General features: G+C 45.5%; 1 protein-coding gene across 12 annotated transcripts in view; it reads left to right on the top strand.

Annotated features, from left to right (window-relative positions):
• The window catches only part of LOC144114946 (calpain-9-like), a 57,829-nt gene extending 39,128 nt beyond the window's left edge, over positions 1-18,701 (top strand). For 7 of the 12 annotated variants that reach the window (XM_077649005.1, XM_077649006.1, XM_077649007.1 and 4 more), the window contains 10 exons: positions 346-551; positions 6,755-6,821; positions 7,707-7,745; positions 8,166-8,223; positions 10,713-10,795; positions 12,284-12,352; positions 12,434-12,512; positions 13,160-13,273; positions 13,367-13,422; positions 18,378-18,701. In XM_077649005.1, the coding sequence (XP_077505131.1) occupies positions 346-551; positions 6,755-6,821; positions 7,707-7,745; positions 8,166-8,223; positions 10,713-10,795; positions 12,284-12,352; positions 12,434-12,512; positions 13,160-13,273; positions 13,367-13,422; positions 18,378-18,404 (798 nt within the window). In that variant the 3' untranslated portion in view covers positions 18,405-18,701. The remainder of the gene's footprint in view (positions 1-345; positions 552-6,754; positions 6,822-7,706; positions 7,746-8,165; positions 8,224-10,712; positions 10,796-12,283; positions 12,353-12,433; positions 12,513-13,159; positions 13,274-13,366; positions 13,423-18,377) is intronic. The other 5 variants (XM_077649011.1, XM_077649010.1, XM_077649002.1 and 2 more) reach the window with 2 other exon arrangements.
• Positions 18,702-20,038: the final 1,337 nt, after the last annotated feature.

The following is a 20,038-nucleotide window of genomic DNA, read 5'->3' as shown; positions in this document are numbered from 1 at the left end:
ACTTTGCTTGCTCAGACAAAACATGCCACTCCGCCTTCCAGTTCCATTCCAGTGAATAGAATTCTAATCTGGGCTTGGATATAAGGGGCTGTATTTTTTTAACGATCCGTTTAATTTCTAATTCTTTCGGTGCTCTGCCGTTGGTCGCCTCTCCCTGTGACCCATAGTCCGGGCGTCACAGTGCTCATGGCGCTCATGATGCCACTTGCATAAACGCGTCTCGAGTGCGTGTCGCAGTGCATCTGTTGTATGTGTGTCAATGCACCCAGGGACATTAATCTTTCGCATTCCCACACGTAGGCAGTGTCAAGTGCCTCTTCCAAATTTCTTCCGACCCTCCCGCAGATCCCGGCGAACCTGACGCGGCTGACGACGCAGTTCGTGGCCACTCACCGGCCCCTGGACGTGACGGTGCACACCACAACGCGCGAGACGGTCACCTTCTTCACGCTGCCCGCTGGCGACTACATCGTGCTGCCCTGCACCAGTGCGCCCAACTGCGAGACGCGCTTCCTGCTGCGCATCTTCACCGACGAGCACAGCAACGTCTGGTGCGTCCACTCGCTACATCTGGGCCGTCCGAATGGATGGACAGTGTGCAATGCCTTCCGCGACCTGCTGCGGCGGTGCCCGCGCGCCGCGCGTGCCGCGGTCGTTATGCTGCGTATGCGGGCCCGCACACGGTAATGTTCGCGGCTCGGCCACGACGAGCACGAAAACGAGACATTTCCCGTTTGGACCCGGGAATTCTCGTTCAGTAACCGGCCGCTGTAGCTTGTTGCCGTTTTGTAGTACACGGGTGATGACGCACCGATGGTATACGCCGCTCTCTGAGCCCCGCTTTGCCGTAAATGGCGATCCGGTCCGTTCGCAGGTTGAGCATACTTTACCGGGCAAAGTTTCTGAGAACGTTGGCAAAAATTTCCTGCAGATTATGGATTTGAGATCAAGTGATAGTTATTTCGGGAACTGGTTATTAGCGACAGGGCGATCAGAAAGAAAGTGACTTTAATCAATAAAGATGTAGTGTCGAAGATTCAAAAGTAATTATTAATATTGGCTTTAAGGAACGTGTTGGTATGCCAGTATATTAAAAAATACTAGTACAAACGCGTGCGCCAAGCCATTCATCCACAAACTGGGCTACATTACATTGGCTGGCCACGTGGCTCGAAGTGCAATCGCGCGGTCGTCATTGCACTTTGAGTTTCATTTTGAGGACTGGTATACCTGGCGGAATCATGCATGATTTCGAAGATTCTTCGTAATTTATATAGCTGTTGACCGTTCACTGGCTGCAGTTCCGCAATTATAGCATTCGAAAACCTAATTAGTGAATTTAGTTGTTTTCTTTCACTATTACTGCATGTCACGCTTTCTGTAACATCTGCCGCCCATGTATAATTTGCTGCCGCAAACTATTTTTTTTGTCAGTCCTCGCTTTAACACCTCCTATAAATGCGCTCACGTTGCGACATGTTTCATATATACGTTAAACGTATACCACTGAGCGCATAAATGGGATGCTCTCTGTTAAAAGCTTAGCGCTGGACTCTCGTCAAACCTCTTAATAGTTTTTGGATCTTACGCGCACAGCCCGGTGTTCCATGTTGTAAACCAAATTACGTTTGTGTTTGGAAACACGGCTTAAATCTGAAGGGATTCGAGGAAGTATTATTTCCTAACAACTACTGTCAATCGTCGGTAATACAGACTCGGAAGGGAGCAAAAATTGGTTTTAATTTTGGGGAGTTCGAATTAAGCGAAACCTTTTTAATTTACTTAATGTGAACGGGACCAGGAGATGAGTCCTAACAAACATGAAGTTCGAATTAAGCGAGTTCGAAGTAACGATAGTATACTGCACCTAACTCTTCACGAAGCTAAGCGGCTGATATAGGCCTGTATAGGAGAGTGGGATGGCACTCGGAGGAGTTTGAGTTCGAGTGGATCCCGTTACTGTGCCCCCCGTAGCAAGAGCCCATTCCACTACTGCGCAGTGATCGATGTGTACCGACGCGGAAGAGACGGATGAAACGTGCCTCTTGAGGAGCTGCACGAGTAACGAATGAGAGCGGAGCCAGCAAGAGGTCAGAAGAGGGCGTTGACGCACGGCGTCACCAGCGAGAGAGTCGCTAAACAGGGTTGCTGCCGCAGCAACCCTGCCGTCGAAGATATCGTAGTCGCAGACATCCTGAACACACTGCGTTTGGCCGCGTCGAAGCCAGCCAGCTGCCCGGATAGTTGGCGAGATTGGCTTTCGTCTCCCCTTGCCGAAATTCTGTCGTCAAATAAATAGGCCCCGTCATAAATAGCGTAAACGGCTTAAATAGCGCCGTAAGTAGCACTCGTCTCGTCTTCTAGTCCGTCATCCTTGTTGTCTTGCGCTACCACGTATATATAGGTAAACAGGCTTCAATTTGCGTCTCTCAGTTTCAGCGTGCCAAGAATTAGTGAGAAAAAAAAAGCAGAACGTAGGAAATGAAAACTACGAAGCACTCACACTGCTGCGTCTGGTGCTTGACAGTACGATTCGTATAGGGCCGTTGAGAAGTTGTCGCAAAAATGGTAGTCTCGTTCGTCTAGCATATAAAAACGGCGGTAGCTTTTCGATGGAGGCGAAATGTAAAAAACGGCCGTGTGCGCTGTGCGATGTCAGCGCACGGTAAGGAACCACCAGGCGGTCTAGATTAATCCGGAGTCCTTCGCTTTGGCGTCCATCATAGCCCACGTGCCATTTCACGACTTACAGTTTCCAGCATACCAAAATTAACAAAACCTCCGCTCACACATTTTACATTATGAGAGCACCCACTGCAACTTACGACCTCCTATATACGACCGCTTCACGTGTGGTTCAAGAATTCATGGCACTATGCTTGACGTCTTCATGTCCATCGTAGTAACGCGCAGTAGAAAGTCATCCACTAAGCTGCGAGCTCCTCGGCTAAAAGTAGCCTTCAACGCTGAACAAATTGGTGAAGTGACGACGCAGGATCTGATTACTTTCAATTGTTCTGAAGAAATAGAATGCTCAAGTGTAGAGCTTAGTCTCATAATTAACGCGTATATACCGGGTGTTTCGCCTAAGATGTTCCGCAATTTTTAAAAATAGTCTTTTTTAGTTACAAGAGCTCTTTTTTTTGGAATGCCATTGTCAGCGATGTAGTCCATCAGAATACAGCTCAGACGGGCTAACTAGTAGGCAAAACAACTAATATCGAGTAGTTAGCTTTTAATTATTACTGTTAGTCTCCTTATTTAATGACAGGCGTGCAGCCCACCATAATATTCAAACATTTTTTTTAGAATTTCAAAAACGCGGTTACCCTTGGCTCTGTGACCCCCACAAATTTTGTCTATTTCGGCGAGTTACGTGCACTGAAGGGGTTGCTTTGCGTGCAAGCTTCTCGAAAGCGCATGTATTTTGGCGCGATGTAGTCAGAATTTGTTGGGCAACAGAGCCGAGCGTATCTACGTTTTATAAATTCTAAAAACTGATATCGATATTACTGACGGTGGGCTCTACGCCTCTCAATAATTAAGGACACTAATGGTAATATAGTTAAAAAGTTAGCTGTTAAATATTAGTTACCCAGCCTACTAGTTTGCACGTCTTAGCTGTATTCTGACGCGCTACACAGTCGACAATGTGATGCCGAGAAAAGCGCTTTTCTAACTCAAAAAACATATTTTAAAAAGTTGTGGAACATCTTCGGCGGAACACCGAGTATATGTCTATGTTTGTATACCTATATTTGGGTCAAGAGGTTACAGGACGCAGGGTGCGCGGGAAAAAAAATTATTTCGGCAGACACGCAACCCAGTCGCCTGAAGCGTGGCAATGCATGAGGGGACGTGCATACTCTATCCGCTGGCACCAGTACCACGTGAGTGGGTCCCGAGGCAGAGCTACAATCAACTTTTTTTTCTTTCCGGGAACACGCGTCCCGTAAGATTTTGATCGCGATAGTACGTAGCCTTCGCAAATACGCACTTCATATGCCGGGCGTTTCAAACTATCTAATAATAATAATAATAATAATAATAATAATAATAATAATAAAAATAATAATAATAATAATAATAATAATAATAATAATAATAATAATAATAATAATAATAATAATAATAATAATAATAATAATAATAATAATAATAATTGGTTTGGGGGGAAAGGAAATGGCGCAGTACCTGTTTCATATATCGGCGGACACCCGAACCCTAAAGGAGGGAGTGAAAGAAGACAGGAAGAAAGAGGTGCCGTAGTGGAGGGCTCCAGTATATTTTCGACCACCTGGGGATCTTTAACGTGCACTGACATCGCGCAGCACACGGGCGCCTTAGCGTTTTGCCTCCATTGAAACGCAGCCGCCACGGTCGGGTTCAAACCCGGGAACTCCGAATCAGTAACCGAGCGCCCTAAAAGATTTTACTTTCAAAAGTCATAACGATACTGTGGTGCGGTCTGTGCAGATGGACAGTGCAGCAGGGAGAACAAGATTTGCGTGACAAATTATTTTTTTTGCAGTTTTTGGCAATAAACAGCAATTAAAAGATGATTACTGAACTAAAGTACGGAAGAATATTGTATTTTTTTAGGACGTAACGAAAGGTTGCGAAGTCAGAGGGCGTGAACACCGAGAGCGAGCTCAGTTCTTGGAATGTCGGAATCAGCTGTGTGGTTTGAGATGCTGAAAGTGAGAAACATGTTTTTGAACACCCATTAGGCTGGCCTTCCCACGTTGCATGTCGATCACCTTGCGCCACTGGTACATTTATCGCAGAAAATACGCATTTCTTGTGTTTTATGACGTAGACGATGTTGTTTCCGTGCCGCGAAGTGATTTGGTCAATGTGCAACGTGGGAAACCCCACCTTTTTCGTAGTGGTGTGCCGGCAGTGCTTTATCGATACCAAGTTGAATACGGCTAGTGCAGTCAAAAACCGAGTCTGACACGAATCGAATAGTGAAAGAACCGAATCGGATAAAAATCGAATAATTTTGTGATTATCCGCTACTTGTGCGAATATTCGCACAAAAAGAATATTAGTACGAAACAGCGAAGCGCTAGCGGGAGTGCTATAAGTCGTATAATTTAGGCTGTAGCTGTCGAAAAACACAACACTTATCTCCACTAGGGTACGCACCATACGAAGTCAGTGTATTAACTTTGTGACCGTCGTGTCAACGCTAGGCAAAGCAAACGCGCGCCAAAACTCAGTTGCTTGAGCCACGGCAGCCGATATGGGGCATGAGGGCATAGTTTGTTCTAAACCTGGCCGGACCCTGTCGCGTTGCCCAATATTGAGGGCCATATGTATGAGCATTGTGAACGATGCTTCACGAGTGGACCGCGTCGCGGCGCTGAATTAGCCCCCCTTTACGCGCAGACCGACCGCGGCAGCATGCTGTGCGGTCGGTGCGCATGCCCTATATTCCAGATTGGTGTCAGTTATTCGACAACTACTCGAAAACTTACGGGTGGTTTCGATTCGTTTGGGATGAATTTGAAGACACACTATTTGGTTCGTTCAACGCGTCAAATACAAGGACATTCGATTCGCTATTCGAATACTTAGAATATTCGCACACCCCTACTTCTTCGCTTTCGATATCTCGAACCGCATTGCCGATTCGGAAATGTCAAAGAGTGGACTCGCGTTCGGCACTGGCGGTCTCCAATTTCGCAATATAATCTTTTCGCCCTGATAAAACGGTATGCGTCTACGCTAGTACGTCCCCGGTATGCTAAAAACGCCGAATAGCTTTTGGGGGTTTAACGTCCCAAAGCGACTCAAGCTATGAGGGACGCCGTACTGAAGGGCTCCGGATAATTTCGACCACGCGGGGTTCTTTAACGTGCACTGACATCGCACAGTACACGGGCCTCTAGAATTTCGCCTCCATTGAAATTCGACCGCCGCGGCCGGGATCGAACCCGCGACTTTCGGGCCAGCAGCCGAGCGCCAAAACCACTGAGCCACCTCGGCGCGTCTAAATCTCTGTATTGTTAGGAAGCGCTCGTGTCTGCGTGAGGTAGAGGAGCCGCTGAAGGGACCCATTAACGCTATCCCGTCATACCCTTAAAGACGGAGCTTAAGCGTCTCTCATCGTTTTACCAGAACAGATAAGTGCATATAATATTTTTTTCACGAATGAATTGTTTCGCCAGTGTTCGTATGTCGTGACGGAAGTCCACCTGCTGGCCATTGAGAATACAGTCGTCTACACACCTGTCTAGAGCGCTCGTACGGCGCACCCGGGAGTACACTTGCGTCATTTACGAGTGACCTACGGCTCGAAACAAGCCCTTACCCCGCGTGCCCATTCCAGTGGATTGTGTTTAACTCCTCGAGTGTTTCAAATCTATGCCGGGTCCACCAGGCAGAGGCGATAGCCGTAAGTGCACAACAGCGCGGTGCTTGACAGCTCTAGCGGCTCTAGACAGGCGTATGGATGACTGTATACTGCACGGTTTAGCCTACGTCATAAGGGTCATGTGAAATGGGGAAAACATTTTTGCGATCGCGCCCGGCAGAAAGCCCGGAAATTTTTTTCTCCTGTTCCAGAGATATGAGGCGAGGCCAACGCATTTGCTGTTTTGTCTCTTTTCTATTTACGAGTTTTTTTTAAAAATTTCTGCTGGAAAATTTAGTGACGAAAAAAATAAATACTGAAACTTCAGCCGGTTTCTTCTATCTATCTTCGGCAGAATTACTCTGATTTACTGCACTTTGTTTTTCAATGCAGGGAAGTCAACGACGATAATCTAATCTACCGCAACTTGAGCTTGACGAAGAATGGGACCACGGGTCACGTGAGTGCTGCACACGCTGTTATACTTACGCAGAGCTTGCCTTGATGCCGGAGTTTTTACTGTATAGTGCAAAACCACTGCGACCCATAACACAATATGCACTTAAAGGGAGGAATAAATCGACCGGAATTTGACTTGTCAGGTACAACAAGGTCATTAAAACAGAGAGCTCAGCGTTCAACTTTCTGCCAGAAGTGTTACGCTGTTCCGAGTCACGGGAGCAGACGACCTTCTCTGGCCGGTGCTACAGTTTAGTGCACTCGTGCGTGCTGTCCCACCATGTTTTTTCCTCGGAGAGGCTTCGTATCACCGTGGTAGCGCAAACACATCTCCGTTATGTACGGTTTTTCACTCAACGTTTCCATTCTTAGCATAACTGCAGTTTTCGCATAGGTGCAAGATTGGTACAAAGTTCATTATCGAGAATATTTAAACGAATGTGAAAATTCTTCGCAACTGATACGGCTTTAAATTTGTTCTTGCAGAATTGTAGGAAAACAAAACAATGGTCTCAATTCTCAATGGTCTCTCTTCTTACACTGGCTTTGTCCAATCTTTTGACATGAAAAACTCGGCTACCCGGTTACCTTAGCGTTTATTCGTATGTGGGAACGAAGCAGAACAGGAGGGCACGGACAAAAACAGGAATTTGTCTCCCGTTTGATGAGTGCAGATTTAGGAGCCAATGGCACTGAAATGTCCTGATTTCCGAATAGCTCAGCACAGCAGTGTATTGTGTAAATGTGGGCATATGCATACCGTTCTGCACTCTTTGTGTGAATTGAAAGCCCTCTTAACCTAGTGTTTTCATGCCAGTGTGATACTTCATGTGTTATTTGACGAAATTACCTGATGGCTACTTACGTATTCTCGCATGCCCTGCAGCCAAAGGGACCTGCCATGTTTTCCAAGCTAGCGCACAAGGTGAGTAATGTGCTGCATTCTCAAAGCACGGTTTTATTGTTCTAATTGTTTAGCTTCGTCGTCGATTAGATAAATGTACGAATGCGCGGTAGAAAAAGATGCAGATGGAATGATGTACTACTTACGTTCAGGGCTCTGCAACCTTCTGCGCTACAGCAAGATATGATGTGAACAGACACCAATGATTCAAGGGGAGATTTATTTGCATTAAATCCCAAGCTGACAGCGATCTTTTCATCTCGCATATATGTTAGCTGTTAGTGCTCAGCACCTCTCCATGCATTGTGACCAGTGGTATTTAAAACAGACCATGCATGCCTTTGTTATGTGTGTAACTAATTTTTTTTTACTTATTCGAATAGTAGACTGCCGTATTGTCACGGTCCTTTCCTTTCCTCTCCTTTTTTTTTTCTTTTATAGCTACCATGCGAGCTTGACGCCTACATGCTACTCAAAATTTTGCGAGCCATCTCCAGAAGTAAGTGACAAGATGTGCTTACTATATTTATTTATTTATTTATATTATGTACCCTTTTTCGCATTTGGCATTCGGGGAGTTGTTACAGGCATGAAGCAAAAAATAACAAAAGAAAGCGGAATGGGGCGATCGTTATGAAAACAGTAACAGATGTGTCTATTCATACAATGTTACCTAGGGCGTTCTTGAAAAGCTGGTAATCTTTGATGGTCGCTGTCGTTGGGGAAGGTGATTGCACTCTGCTGCTGTGCGAGGTAAAAACGACCGAAAAAATTGCTAGTTCTGCAAAATGGGACACCGACATTGTAGGCATGATCTATTCGCGATGATAGGTTATGAGAGGAGGGATGAATTCATTACGCAAATGCGGATGATGAAACATCTTTGGAACAGGCAGATACGAAACGTTTTATGAAATGAAACTAATGATGGTATATTAAGGCAGCTTGATTTAATTGAAGATATGCTAGCGAACTTGCTACATTGAAATGGGCTGAGTTACGTTGGACCATTTCTAGTGAATAAATTAGGTCTGCATAAAGCTGGATGCGGCGTGTTCTAGTTTTGGACGTATCAACGTCTTGTACAGCAGCAGTTTGAGAGATGAAGGCGCTTTAGCGAAGTTGCGCCGGATGTAACCCATCATACGATTAGCATTTTAACTACATATGTGACATGTAGAGACCCAGTGAGAGTAGAACTGATGTATTCACCAAGGTACTTGTACGAACGATCCGATTCTAAGAGGACATTATTAAGAAACAAGCAGGAGTACTGTTGCAAGTTCTCGATGCGCAGAGTGATTTACATTTCTTAGTAAGCCCCATTAGCCATATTTTTTTACCACGAATTGCGTTCATGTCTGATTGAAGGCTTGTTGCGTCATCGCTGCATATTATTCCCCGAAAAACTACATAATCGTCAGCAAATAAATGGATATGAGAGGAAACAGAAATAGGCAATCGGTAATGAAAATTAGAAAAAGAAGAGTACCAAGGACGGAACCTTGTGGAAAGCTTTAATAAACAGGGTTTTAGTGCGAGTTCACAATTAGCTGACACGTACTGCGAACGGTTAGTAAGAAAAGATTCAATCCAAGTAATAAACTTGGGGTCGATGCTCATGATATGTAACTTGTAAAGTAACAGTATATGATACACTCTATAGAAAGCTTTGGAATAATCAAGAAAGATGCAACCTGCCATTGGACTATTATCAAGATTGAGATTTAGCTTATTTTTGAAGGAAGCACGTTCAGTTTCTTAAGAATATGTTTTTCGAAAGCCATGATGTGAGTTTCAGAAAAATAAGTTTCACTTGAGAAATTTTCCACAATATGAATATACGATATGTTCTCATATTTTGATCGGGATGCTGATTAGTGCAATAGGTGCGTAATTGAGAGAAGAATGCTCGTCGCTTGATTTATCGGGTGGAATCACTTTACCTACTTTCCAGTCAAGGTGCGGGTATCCTGTTTCTAGTGATTGCTGAAAAAATTTTGCTACTTCGGCAGATGAATAAACAACAGTGCTGCGCAAAAATCTCAGAGTAATTAGGTCACAACCGGGAGTAGAGGAGAGTTGGAACGATTTGACCCAAGTTTCAACACCACATGGTTTAAATATAATTGAGGACATATCATGGTAGTCGTATGTCCAAAACAAGTCGAAGTTTCTATTCGTTGCGTGCGCCAAGCTTCGCTGCATGGTAAGTAACTCCCAGTGGCAGCGCACGTCAAGATTCTGTAATAATGCTGTGTTCTGGTGTCTGACGTTATAGCGCGGGGTACTCCTCAATTTTCGTGCTTTTTAGTGGTTCTATATGTGCACCTGTCGGAAAGGCGCACCGCGGGTTTACGGTTTCGTTAGTGGTGCGCCATTTCCACAAATACCGTGTTTCTCTTGGGAAGGCATGGCTACAGGCCAGTAGGTGACTCGTGGCAGGGACAATTAACCGCATAACACACGGGCCGCAGGCAAAACACAACACGGGGTGGTAGCTGGCAGCTGAATGTTTATTGAAACTACCCGGGGGCTTTCATTCATCAAACGCACGTATGCACCGACAAAAACAAGGGGAGGATGAAAACCCGAATGAAAAGGAAAGAAAAAAAATCTACAAAACCACCAGTGACAACATCCCACTCGTGGGTGGAGTGAATGGAGAAAGCAGACTAATTTCCTTTTCATTCGCGTTTTCATCCTCCCCTTGTTTTTGTCGGTGCATACATGCGTTTGATGAATGAAAGCCCCCGGGTAGTTTCAATAAACATTCAGCTGCCAGTTACGACCCCGTGTTGTGTTTTGCCTGTGGCCAGTGTGTTATGAGGAAATTGTCCCTGCCATGTTTATCTCAACATTTACGATTTGAAGGTTTTTGAAACATGAATGTTCGATTGTTATCTGCAATCTCTCTTCAGAGTTCGCTTAAGCTGAAAATACGCGAGCGCGTTTCTGCACAGAGGCCGCTCGGCTGATTCCGCGCAGAAAACCTGTGTCTTTCAGATACGCAGCTTCTGCTGGAGAAGCCAACTCTGGAGCTGTGCCGACACCTTGTCATGCTGAAGGATGTATCCTTTCTTGGAGAAAACGGGTGGGGTGGGCTAGGAACTGGTTGCATGCAGTTGAGCGGTGGCTACGGCGGCGTGTGCGCACGTTCACGAGGATGCCCTCAGAACGCACGCCGACGAGACAGACGCTCCTAGTCGAACAAAAGCGCGTGGAGCACAGCTGTGGAGTATATTTTTCGAAACTAACTTCTTATGGTCTAACACCCTTGGTTTGTAGGCTAACGCAAAGATGCTGCTTACGCGAGGGCTTGTCAACGTGAAAGTATAATACATTCGTTATCTGCACATGCACGTGCGCTTTGCGAGATATTGCGGATTCAGCGATGAGGCGAGGTTTTTACCGTGTCATTAGACAGCTGAAAGCTTTCATCAGGCAAACGCTAAGCTAGTGAACGCGTTTAGTTCAACTGTGAATATATTTCGGCCGTCCTCGAGATCGCTTCGCGCTGATCTACTTCAAAGAGATCCACTTTGTCTACCGGCCGTACTACGTACTCATTGGAGACTCGTGACCAAAGGCTACTGCGCTTAAAAGGGCGTGTGCAGTTTGCGCACCCTGCACGTTCATGTTCACAAGAAATGGTTGAGTCACGGTGATGAGCACACGGAGAAACGTGAGCCGCTGCAGTGCATTCTGGACTGGGAAAAAAATGGAGGGCACGGGTGTACTGCCATTTTGACTACAATGGTATCCAGCCTCACGTTCCTGATCCTCTTCGACAGTTGCTTGAAACCTAATTTGGTGCAGTAGCTCTCCGAAAGGCCAATGTGTGAGCTAGTAAGGCCGCGATACCAAAGTGCACGTCTTGTCATGGCTAACCGATTGACGCACGTGGGAACTGCAGTGCCTTAAGTTTAGATCCATGTAGGAGTGTACTGGGCGGTCATCGACGGCAATAACATGGAGTCAGACAGGAGACACGAATGCGCTTATCAAAGCACGCGTCACCTGGGTGCTGCTTTGTGGCATACCGAATAGATGACGTTGCTAACTCACCAATAGCCCTGGTCATGGAGGAAGGAAAGCTAAGGAGGGGTCCTCCCTATTCGAGCTGCATGACAAAAATGTGTCGGAAGTCACGTGTTTTCGCAAGGACTACTGGAAGTCTTTGGCCGATGGCACTTTCGAGAAGCTTGCATGTAAAGCAACCCCTACAGTGCACTTCTGTTGGGCCGCAGCTCCGAGAACAACCGCGTTTTCGAAATTATAAAATATGATGTGCATATTGCTTACGGTGGGCTACACACTTCTGAATGAATATGGCCACTCATAGTAGTAGTTGCGAAGTTAACTACTCAATATTAGTTAATCAGCCTACCATTATAACACGTCTTAGCTGTATTCTGATGAGCTACACCACTAACAATGCCATGCCGAAAAAAGCGCTCTTATAACAGCCTAATTTTCAGTTGCAAAACATCTTAGGTGAAACAACCGGTATGCACAACGCTGACTCCACGTTGCCACGCCTTAACCACAGATCACAGCCTGTCATAAACGGCAAGATCAGCATTAAGGACGTCCCGTTAATCTTGGGCATGCTTCACTTTTGGCGGGTAAGTACCGCCCGCCAGTTCATGAATCACGTCTCGCGAGTGTTGCGGCCGATTAACGTTCTCTGCTTTCTTTCCGCTCAGAGTGTCTTCGTAAAGTTTGACCGGCCGCACAAAGGGAGAACGAGCAGCTTCAACTTGCGGCCACTCTTGTGGGAGGCAGGTAAGGCAATACCGCGTAGAGGCCTCTGCCATTTCTTTTTTTTGCTGAGTTTGGGACTGTTTACATTTGTATTCCGGCTTAAGCGGCGTGCCTGCCTTGGGCGATAACATTGGTACCACAATAAGCTGTATTCGGGGTAATGAGTTTGCACTCATTTTTAAATAGCATGCTAAATAGCAGAGGCACACGGAGTTATAATGTTATAATGTTATATACAAGTATAACTCGCTGCCATGGTTGCCCACTATGGGGAACTAGAATCCTATATATCATCCATCACGAAGGATCGCTGCGTGTTTTAATGGCTATTCGGTGGTAAAAAGAAATTATTAATCCATCCCCGCAGCTTAGCCACGCGAAATATTTTGCAGGTATATACTATATTTTCCTTGCAAGAAGAAGAGCAAATTTCGTAATGTTTTATCCATAAGTGACGACAGCGCGAGTGGTTGGTGAAAGGAAAGAAGGAGACAAGGTCACACTCTCCAGCGCTCTGATCGAGACATTGTTCCTGATGTGCCGCACAACGTATAGTCCGAGTGTAGCGCGCCGCGTGTTGCCCAGATGCGTGCATGTATGGTCGTTTGAGCGCGTCCGCGCGACGGCCTTCTCTACAGGAGCAGTGACCGCGTCCGTTCCTTTCGCAGGGATAACAGTGAGCAACAAGGTTCTGGAATGCCTGGTCATCCGCTACACCAAAGACTGCACCATCACGGCGGAGGCGTTCATCGGAGCTCTAGTCAAGCTGTACCTGGCCCACGGTAAGAGAGCACGTGCTGCTCAACTCCCCTCCGCTCGGGCAGCGTCGGGGGCAGCCAAGCGTCCTAAACCTTTCTCTTGCTTCCCCTCCGCAGACAGGTACGGCCAAGTGGAGAAGAAGCTCAAGGAGAACACCATCTCCCTGGAAGAGGTGAGCCTGTCCACTGGGTGCAGCCACAGCATGCTCAGAACGTCAGTGAGCGCATATAGCTGGAAAGCTTTCAGATGTCCACCTGTCCAAAGTCATGAAACCTGTTTTCATCACACGCGACCAGGTGACACTGGTGGTATCTCGCACAATATCTGATTGGGCATCGGAGAGTGACCTGCAATTGAACGAAGGCTATCTAACGCTATAACATTCAGCGGGTACGTGCAGAGGAAGCAAAAGGGCCTGTCAGGATCACGGTTATTTACCCATTTACATATCCTAATCAGGCAGCAGAATTACTGCCTATGACACTTCGGTGTACCATATGTCGCAGTCTAGTGGAAAAATTGCGCGCCTGGCACCCATGCAAAATTGTGAGGTTTTGTGAAGTTTTGTCCTGCTCTTTCTCTTCGTCGAACTTTGTGCGCAGAGCGGAAGACCGGATGAAATAAAAAGAAAGAACGAACCAGACTGCACTACTTTATCCAAAAATTATGATAATACAACGCCGTTAAGACGCAACATTAATAACAATTATCTCGAAACGCGTCTGCTAGTGCTATAGCTCAGAGCTTACAGTCCAAACCAGGAGATAATCAAGAGATAATAAAAGTATACCGGATATAATGTCTAACAGTATAGCAAAATGACGCTGATTGCGGGCTATTAAATGTTTGATGGCAAATTATTTTTGTTCGTAAACATAGAAACGTACAAGAGTTGAAAAACTTGGGGGCTTCTTAACCACAATCTTAATTAAATGCGATAGCATTTAGATTGCCTGCTATGGTGTCTGCAATGAGTGTCTAAAGTTCTTGCGATTTTCCCGTCAAAACACCGGTGACAACCGGTTCCATTGCCCTTATATGGTATGCCTGAGTCATCACCTTCTAGGTATGTTCCATTGGATTATTATATGAGATTACACTAATCTGACCCATTAATGAGCCTTCATCCATTTTCTGGGGTGCGCCTATTTCCACGTTTTTGGGGGTCTTTCGCAATTTTTGGGGGTGTAGTAGTAATAAGTGGTTTATTAAAATAATAACAAAAGGAAGGAAAAGATTTTTGCTAGCCCCAGCATCTGCCATCGATCCTGAAGCCCCTGAGTGGGGCAGCGGAAATAAGGGACAGCAGGCAGAATGGCGAAATGAAATTAAAGAGGTGAGGGGACAGGAAGAGAGGATAGGGGGAGAGGTAATATACACAAAAACTATTTACACAATAAGGGGGTGGTCCAACATCCAAATTTTGGGGGTTCTCAGATTTTCAAATTTTACGGTGCCCTGTAATTGGTCCACTGGTGGTCACGTGGTGTTTATTACGTCACGACCCCCCTCAGTCGCATTCATAAATCACGGGTAGACTTCACACCATTTCTGGCGCAGTGCTGCAGCGGTTAAGCGATGCGCCACTGCCCCGGCAGGTGGCTGCTACAAACATAGCCACTGGTGGAGCTTGTGAGACTCGGGTTGCTCATCCCGAGCTCTCGTAAGGCTCAAGCGCAGCGCCCCGGTGGGCAGGTGACATGCCATGGTGGCCAGGTTGTGACGGCGTCGCAAGGTCACGTGACCTCTCTTGGGCAATCACTGATTTAACTGCCATTTGTCATGGTGGGTAGGTTGTCTTCTGCCACGGGGGCAGGCTGTGAGGACGTCACAAGGTCACATGACCGCTTTAAAACAACCAAGGAATTTCGTAACAGAGAACCCGAAAATTTTTTGTGAGACGGAAACCTAAATGCTATCACATGAAGAATAGCACAAATTTTTCTTCGCTGAATTCTTTTGGTCGGAGTGGAAGGAAGCGCAGGGGTGTGCCGAATACGAGGAGCTCTGAAAACATGAATGAAGGTATCGCAAGGTGAAGATTGGTCAGATTTTTTATCTCGTTTTACCCCTCGGAGGCGACCAAATCGGCGATTGAAGTTCCACGATAGGTTCGCCCCCGATACGCGGGCGCGCAGCAGAGGGCGAGAGCTACCTTAAGTGACGTCAACTATGTTGTCCGAAGAAATTTGTTCCATGCCTGGCTACTTCAGTCACTTCAGTTCGGGAGTCAAGTGAGCGGATCAGCAACTGGCGTCGTGCCGCAACGTTTTGCTCCCTTTTAGAAGACTGGCGCATGCGTGCGGTGCACTAACCTTCTTCCAAGTTTAGTGCACCTTAAAGCTCCTCTCGTGGATGTTTCGTCGCATGCAGCTCATGTAATCGGTGCTCCCTGGCTACGGATTCCGTGAGACAAAGACCGGTTAAAGAAAAAAAAACAAGCATGATGTTTACCTAAAGATATGTGGCGCTATCGTGAGATAACTCTGAGCTTTGAAATCAAATCTAACGCCGAAAACATTAAAACCAACTTCGACCACGATAGCCTGCCTTTTGAAGCAGGCTACGTCGCCAGCGACCAGTTATGTGGAAAGGAGGCTTCAAGCCTACTTTCAAAGTTCCTCCATGACTCGGATCTGGACTCCAGATTGTGACAGCAGGAGTTGACTATTGGCTATTATGGGTGATTGTGTGTATAGCGATGTAGATCAGCCAGGTCTCAGGTGTGTGCCTGATCTGTGAACCTTATTTAATATTTAAGTTTTATTTATTTTATTTATTTACAGAATACTGCAGGCCCTTCTGGGCCCTAGCAGGAGGGGCAATACAGTGCAACATGAATATACAAAAAACACTGAAAGAAAATTTAAAACACAAAGCAAAATAAGTTTGATGGCGTCAATCTTCTATTTTTTCAATGGAATCTATGTCACATAGTGCTGTTAAAGGTAAAGTATTCCATTCAGTTACGGTGCGAGGGAAGAAGGAGTATTTAAATAGGTTAGTTCTGGCGGTGAATGGAGTTAGTGAATCAGAGTGGCGATGTCTTGTTGGTCGTGGAGCGGAAAATGGCTTGACGTAGGGATCCGGGCACATTGACAACTTGTTATGTTTGAGAAGGAAAATAAATTTTAATCTGAGAATTTTACGTCGTACCTGCAATGTTTGAATTCGGTGTGCTCGCATTATGGCAGTAGGTGAATCGGTTGAACGGTATTTTGAAAAGATGAATCGAATGGCCTTGCGCTGGATCATTTCAAGCGTTTGAATGTTAGTTTTAGTAAATGGGTCCCAGACAATGCAAGCGTATTCTAACTTGGGTCTGATTAATGATGAATAGGCTAAAAATTTCAAGTCTGCAGGAGCATGCTTCAATTTGTGCTTGAGGACACAAAGTTTATGCACATACGTTACCTATATGTTTGTTCCAGCTTAGATTACTAGTTAACGTCATGCCAAGATATTTATATTCAGTTACCTCCGAAAGTGGAAATGATGGAAGAGCGTAAGGATATTAGAGGCTGTTTTTTTTGGTTAATCTCATAAATACGGTTTTTTGAGCGTTAAGTTTCATGTCCCACTGGTTGCACCAATCCAGAATATTCTTTAGGTTTAAATTGAGTAATAGTTGCTCTCCACGACAAGTAATTACATTAAACAAAACACAGTCATCGGCAAATAGCCGGATTTGAACGGGATGAGTAACTACTTTTACAATGTCATTCACATATATTAAAAATAACAGGGGACCGAGGACACTTCCTTGGGGAACACCAGAAGAGACAGGCAGGCTGTGTGAATAATGGTCGTCAATACTAACAAACTGCTGTCGGTTAGATAAGTAAGCTGAAACCCAGTTAACTATAAAGTTAGGAAGACCAACTTGTTTAAGCTTGTCAATTAATTTAGAATGGGAGACGAGGTCAAATGCTTTACTAAAATCCATAAAAATAATATCAGCCTGGCCGGATTTATCAAGTACAGATGCAAAACTATGAACAACCGATGTTAGTTGAGTTACAGTAGAAAAGCCCTTCCTAAACCCGTGTTGAACGTTAGAAAGGATATTGTTATCGTCAAGAAAACCGATGATGTACTTGGCGATTATGTGTTCTAGTAATTTGCAACAAGTTGAAGTGAGAGAGATGGGACGATAATTTATATCAGTGATGCGTCCCCTTTCTTTAGAACAGGAACAACACGTGCAGTTTTCCACTCTGAAGGAATCACAGCTGATGGAAGAGATGCGCAAAAAATAACAAACCAGAAACTTCTTCGCTACGATGGAGCAATTGCCTGCAGAATCCGCAAAGCTAATCCTACCTGTAGCTTGCAACAACCTCAACTCATTTGGGCAATCAACTGCGGTGCTAAATTTCTTTAAGTTATTTTTCTTTGTTGTGTCAGAAACTTTATCGTCAGGCCCAGGGAATAATTATTTTTATTTTTCATAGCACTGCTTGGGAACCCCCCTCACCCCCCCCCTCCCCAATCTCAGCATAAAGTGAGCGAGCGAGAGGGTAGAACATGCAAGAAAAGAGAGACCGGGGTGTATACGTTTCGTTGCGTGAGTTCATGGCAGGTTGTCCCGTGGCTTATAACCAGTCTGCAGACCTTAGTGGTAGTGCTCCTCTGCGGTGGGGGATCCTATCCCTAAGTGACCAGGAAGTGAGGAATCGTTGCAGATGCTGATGAGGTCATTTTTCGGAGATCCAGTAGCGTTAATATTCGTTTATGGGCACACAGCGTACGTTTAGGGAGCTACTTGTTCTTTAGTTACAGTCTGTTTCGGACAGAGAATGAGACTGGTTCGCAAGGCAGGTAGGTATGTCCTGCCTCTGCAAGAGAGGGCGCAGACCTCGCCAGATTTCATAAACTTGCCTGCATGCATTCACCTCGGTGTCATTCGACGTTGAACTCCAGCTTAAACGTTCAAGCTGTGTGCGTGGTTTGCCTGTGCCGTCACTGCAGCCAGCCTTAACGAGGGAATGCATAACAGGTGTATGCATGCTAAGAAGGGAGATGATGATGACGATGGTGGTGGTGGTGGTGATGATAATGTCATCAGGCTTAAGAAGGGAGCAATCAGCCAGGAACGCACTTTTTGTTTTTTTTCTTTATACGCAGATGATCCTGATGACAGTGTACTCCTGAGACCGTCCGTTCAACGACTACGAAACAAATGTTTTTTTTACGACGACATCCCGATCCTGTCGTGGTGCCGGGTTCCATGGACAGAGACTTCGAATAGACGAGCCGCTGCAGTGGGCTCTCAGAGTGTAATATATGCTAATGTATTGAAACATTTATCGACGAGATTGTACTTCGCGTGCGTGTGCGAGTGTAAGCGGGCATATGTGTGCGCGTGTGTTTGTGTGCCTGCTCAAAGCGACATCTTTCTTTTTTCTTTCACAAAGCGCAAGAAGGAAATAAAGGATGTCTTTTCACACAATCTGTTACTGCCAATTTTCACTCGCTTTTCCACGCACAAGAAATGGAGAGGTTCTATACTTGCATGCAAAAAAATTCTGCATATCATTGAACGCCAGCGATGGACGACCTCTGCAAATCTGTATAGTCGGGGTTGGAAGACAGGGATCTGTTAAAACGACGCAGCGGTAACCTGCGACACAGCGATAAATAAGCTATGTGTGAACACTTGAACCATGTAAGGCTGGGCTGTCTTTTGCTAAGTGCGCAAAAAGGGATCAGCCCTGTGAGCTGCGTAGCTTTGGTGCAGTGGGCAATCGTTGCATGATCCAAGGTCATATCTTTACTGGTGAGTTTCCAGAACAGAAAATCATTTTCATGCTCGTGAGCGTTTGAACACCGCACGCAAACGGAATTACAAACCGCTTTAAAGTTAGTAGCATTTAAGTTCAGGGTTTCACACACATATAGTGCGTTTGAAATTCTGCATTTCACACTCATTTGCGGCAAAGTAACATTATTGAATACTCTCAGGCTCGTGAATAAACAGTGCTTTACGCTTGCCAGCTTGCGAATTCTTGAAAGAAATGACAAAAAAAAGCTCGGTAACCAGGAGAACGAGTTAAGTATCGCTGGCAAGTGCTGGGTACGGGCGAGATACTATAAATTTGTTCATGGACCAGTCGTGTCGTATGCGAATTCATGGTAGCTACTTTTAGGACAGCGCCACGCCATTGCAGGTAGTGGCACTAAATCACGGCTGAGCGTACGCAAAATACAGTGCGCACTTACGCTGCGCAGGAGTCTGTCTTGACGCCAGTTAGAAACTGCGGCAGTTAATGCTCGCTGTGCCTTGCACGGGCAATCACACAGGTGCTCGAAATGAAGTGTAACGAAAACTTCGCTTTCGGAGGGAGCATGTTTTTTTTCAGTTGACATTTTTGAGTAAAGTTACAAAAGATGGGCATTTACAATTCTATACTCGGTATCTGGACAACAACGAACTGTATTCGATGCCTTTTAAGTACCTTAGAGAGCGCCATCATATCGATTTGGAACGAATTCCCATGGTTGGTCGCGCATGCATGCAAAACATAATGGTGTCCCGACTGTCATCATGAACAAACCACCTGGGGACTGCAATTTTGCTAGATACTTTCGCTTTGCTCCGAAAAAGAAATACAAACATAATCGTCCTGCCTGCACAACCGCATCCACAATGACCTTAATCCAATATAAAATAAAACATTAGGGCTAAGCTAAATAAACTTTTTGCATAGCAGAGAAGAAAAAGTAATCTACCATCACAGCAAAACCCGCTAAGGGGGCCTGGCTCAGAGGCTTTCAATAAAAAAAAA

Source organism: Amblyomma americanum, chromosome 1, assembly GCF_052857255.1.
Source record: "Amblyomma americanum isolate KBUSLIRL-KWMA chromosome 1, ASM5285725v1, whole genome shotgun sequence".
Lineage (NCBI taxonomy): Eukaryota > Metazoa > Arthropoda > Arachnida > Ixodida > Ixodidae > Amblyomma > Amblyomma americanum.
This window is presented reverse-complemented; position numbering and strand designations above follow the sequence as displayed.